Here is a 1,627-nt window from a genome sequence, read left to right as displayed (position 1 = left end):
GTAAGACGGAGACAACAAATGCGGGTGTGGCGTCCTCTTAAACATGTGCAGATGATCAGAGATACTAATAATTATTTTTAATTCATTAAAGATATAGGTAGATATTACAGATTACAGTAAAATTGTTATATCAAGTATACAAAAAACTTACACTTGTGTTTGTCTCGTATCCATGTCGTACATTTTACACTGCCGACACTCGCGCACCCATGACATGATAACTAACATGATAGTGTATGCAGAAATAATACAAACAAAAAAAAGAAATTGGACAAAATACTTTTGATTTTTTTCTCCAACACAATTATTAATCCTATGTAAAAAAAAAAAAAAGTTACAACATAAATAATAATAATAACCAAATTGCATGAATATTTTTTAATTAACAATTACCATGGACAATGATGATCCATTCGTCTAATGCAGCGCTTACAAATTCGACAATGATGAGCCCGGGGTGGTCGGTATGCTTCACACCTTGTACACATGGTCCAATCTTCTCTTTTCACTAAAGGTTCATTAACTATATAGGTAGGTAGGTATGTTCACAAACGTCATAGAAGGGGTCATAGATATTTGTCAACTAATAATTTATAACAATAAAATAATAGTATCTAATAACAAATTAACATACCTTGCCGTAAGTCTGATAGAGAAACATTAGTATGTGATAGAGGTACAGTGCCAGGATCAGAAAACATTGCCCGTAAATGTGATACTGTCAATAGCAAAAGAAATGTATTGAAAAGCACTATGTGAAATGGAGCCCATAAGCTGAAAAATATATAAAATAATAGTGTTAGGTATATAATCAGAAAAAGAAATATTAATACCTAGGTTGAAATTAAGTTATTATGGGTATTGAAAATGTTATCCTATTTTATAACATGTGCCAGTTCTGTAACAGCTCTAAAATGTAATAAATAAATTAAAAAATAGGAAATATAATAAATTAAAATGTTACCTGTCTTGCATAGTGTGCAAAACAACCCATTGAATCACTACGTAGTCAGCGTATATGATTGAAGTATATGTGAACAATATGCAAAAAATGCCACAAGGATCATTAACTAATTTCATCATTGTTGTAGTATGTAGGATTCGAACCAGACAAATTTGAATTACATTACTTCCAAAATACTATATTTGATTACAGCCTTAAACTTTGTTCCCATCATAAATAATGATAACCAAGTATACTTAAGGATATGCTTATTGCCTAATACCTACGTACTATTAAAAAATACTGATAAATTAAAACAAATTAACAAAACAATAAAACGGACTGAAGTGTTCCTTAAAATATTCATGTCTCATATAAAGGTAAATATTATATATTAATTAATAATATATTACCTATTGTATAATTTATGAACTTTATTACGGTTGCAAACCTAGTATCTATTATCTAGTATGATATATTTTGTTTTATGCTATTATCTACATTACATTTATGTTGTTTAGTGATAAGCGCTACAAGATAATGATAACGAATGGTAATCGATATTTTACCTCCAAAACAAATTTCTTCACGGAATTAATGTTGGTTGATAGCACTGAACTAAATATTTAGTATTTAATATTAAATATTTAGTTCAGTGGTTGATAGCTTATACAAAAAACTACA

General features: G+C 28.8%; 1 protein-coding gene across 2 annotated transcripts in view; it reads right to left on the bottom strand.

The window, feature by feature from the left end:
* The window catches only part of LOC100158897 (palmitoyltransferase ZDHHC3), a 3,087-nt gene extending 1,672 nt beyond the window's left edge, over positions 1 to 1,415 (bottom strand). The window contains exons 1-4 of one of the 2 annotated variants that reach the window (XM_008180075.2): positions 965 to 1,415; positions 635 to 774; positions 394 to 523; positions 152 to 313 (exon numbers count right to left, since the gene is read on the bottom strand). In XM_008180075.2, the coding sequence (XP_008178297.1) occupies positions 152 to 313; positions 394 to 523; positions 635 to 774; positions 965 to 1,083 (551 nt within the window). In that variant the 5' untranslated portion in view covers positions 1,084 to 1,415. The remainder of the gene's footprint in view (positions 1 to 151; positions 314 to 393; positions 524 to 634; positions 775 to 964) is intronic. The other variant, XM_001945725.4, reaches the window with a different exon arrangement.
* Between the last annotated feature and the right edge of the window lie 212 nt (positions 1,416 to 1,627).

The sequence above is a fragment of the Acyrthosiphon pisum genome, chromosome A1 (assembly GCF_005508785.2).
Source record: "Acyrthosiphon pisum isolate AL4f chromosome A1, pea_aphid_22Mar2018_4r6ur, whole genome shotgun sequence".
Lineage (NCBI taxonomy): Eukaryota > Metazoa > Arthropoda > Insecta > Hemiptera > Aphididae > Acyrthosiphon > Acyrthosiphon pisum.
This window is presented reverse-complemented; position numbering and strand designations above follow the sequence as displayed.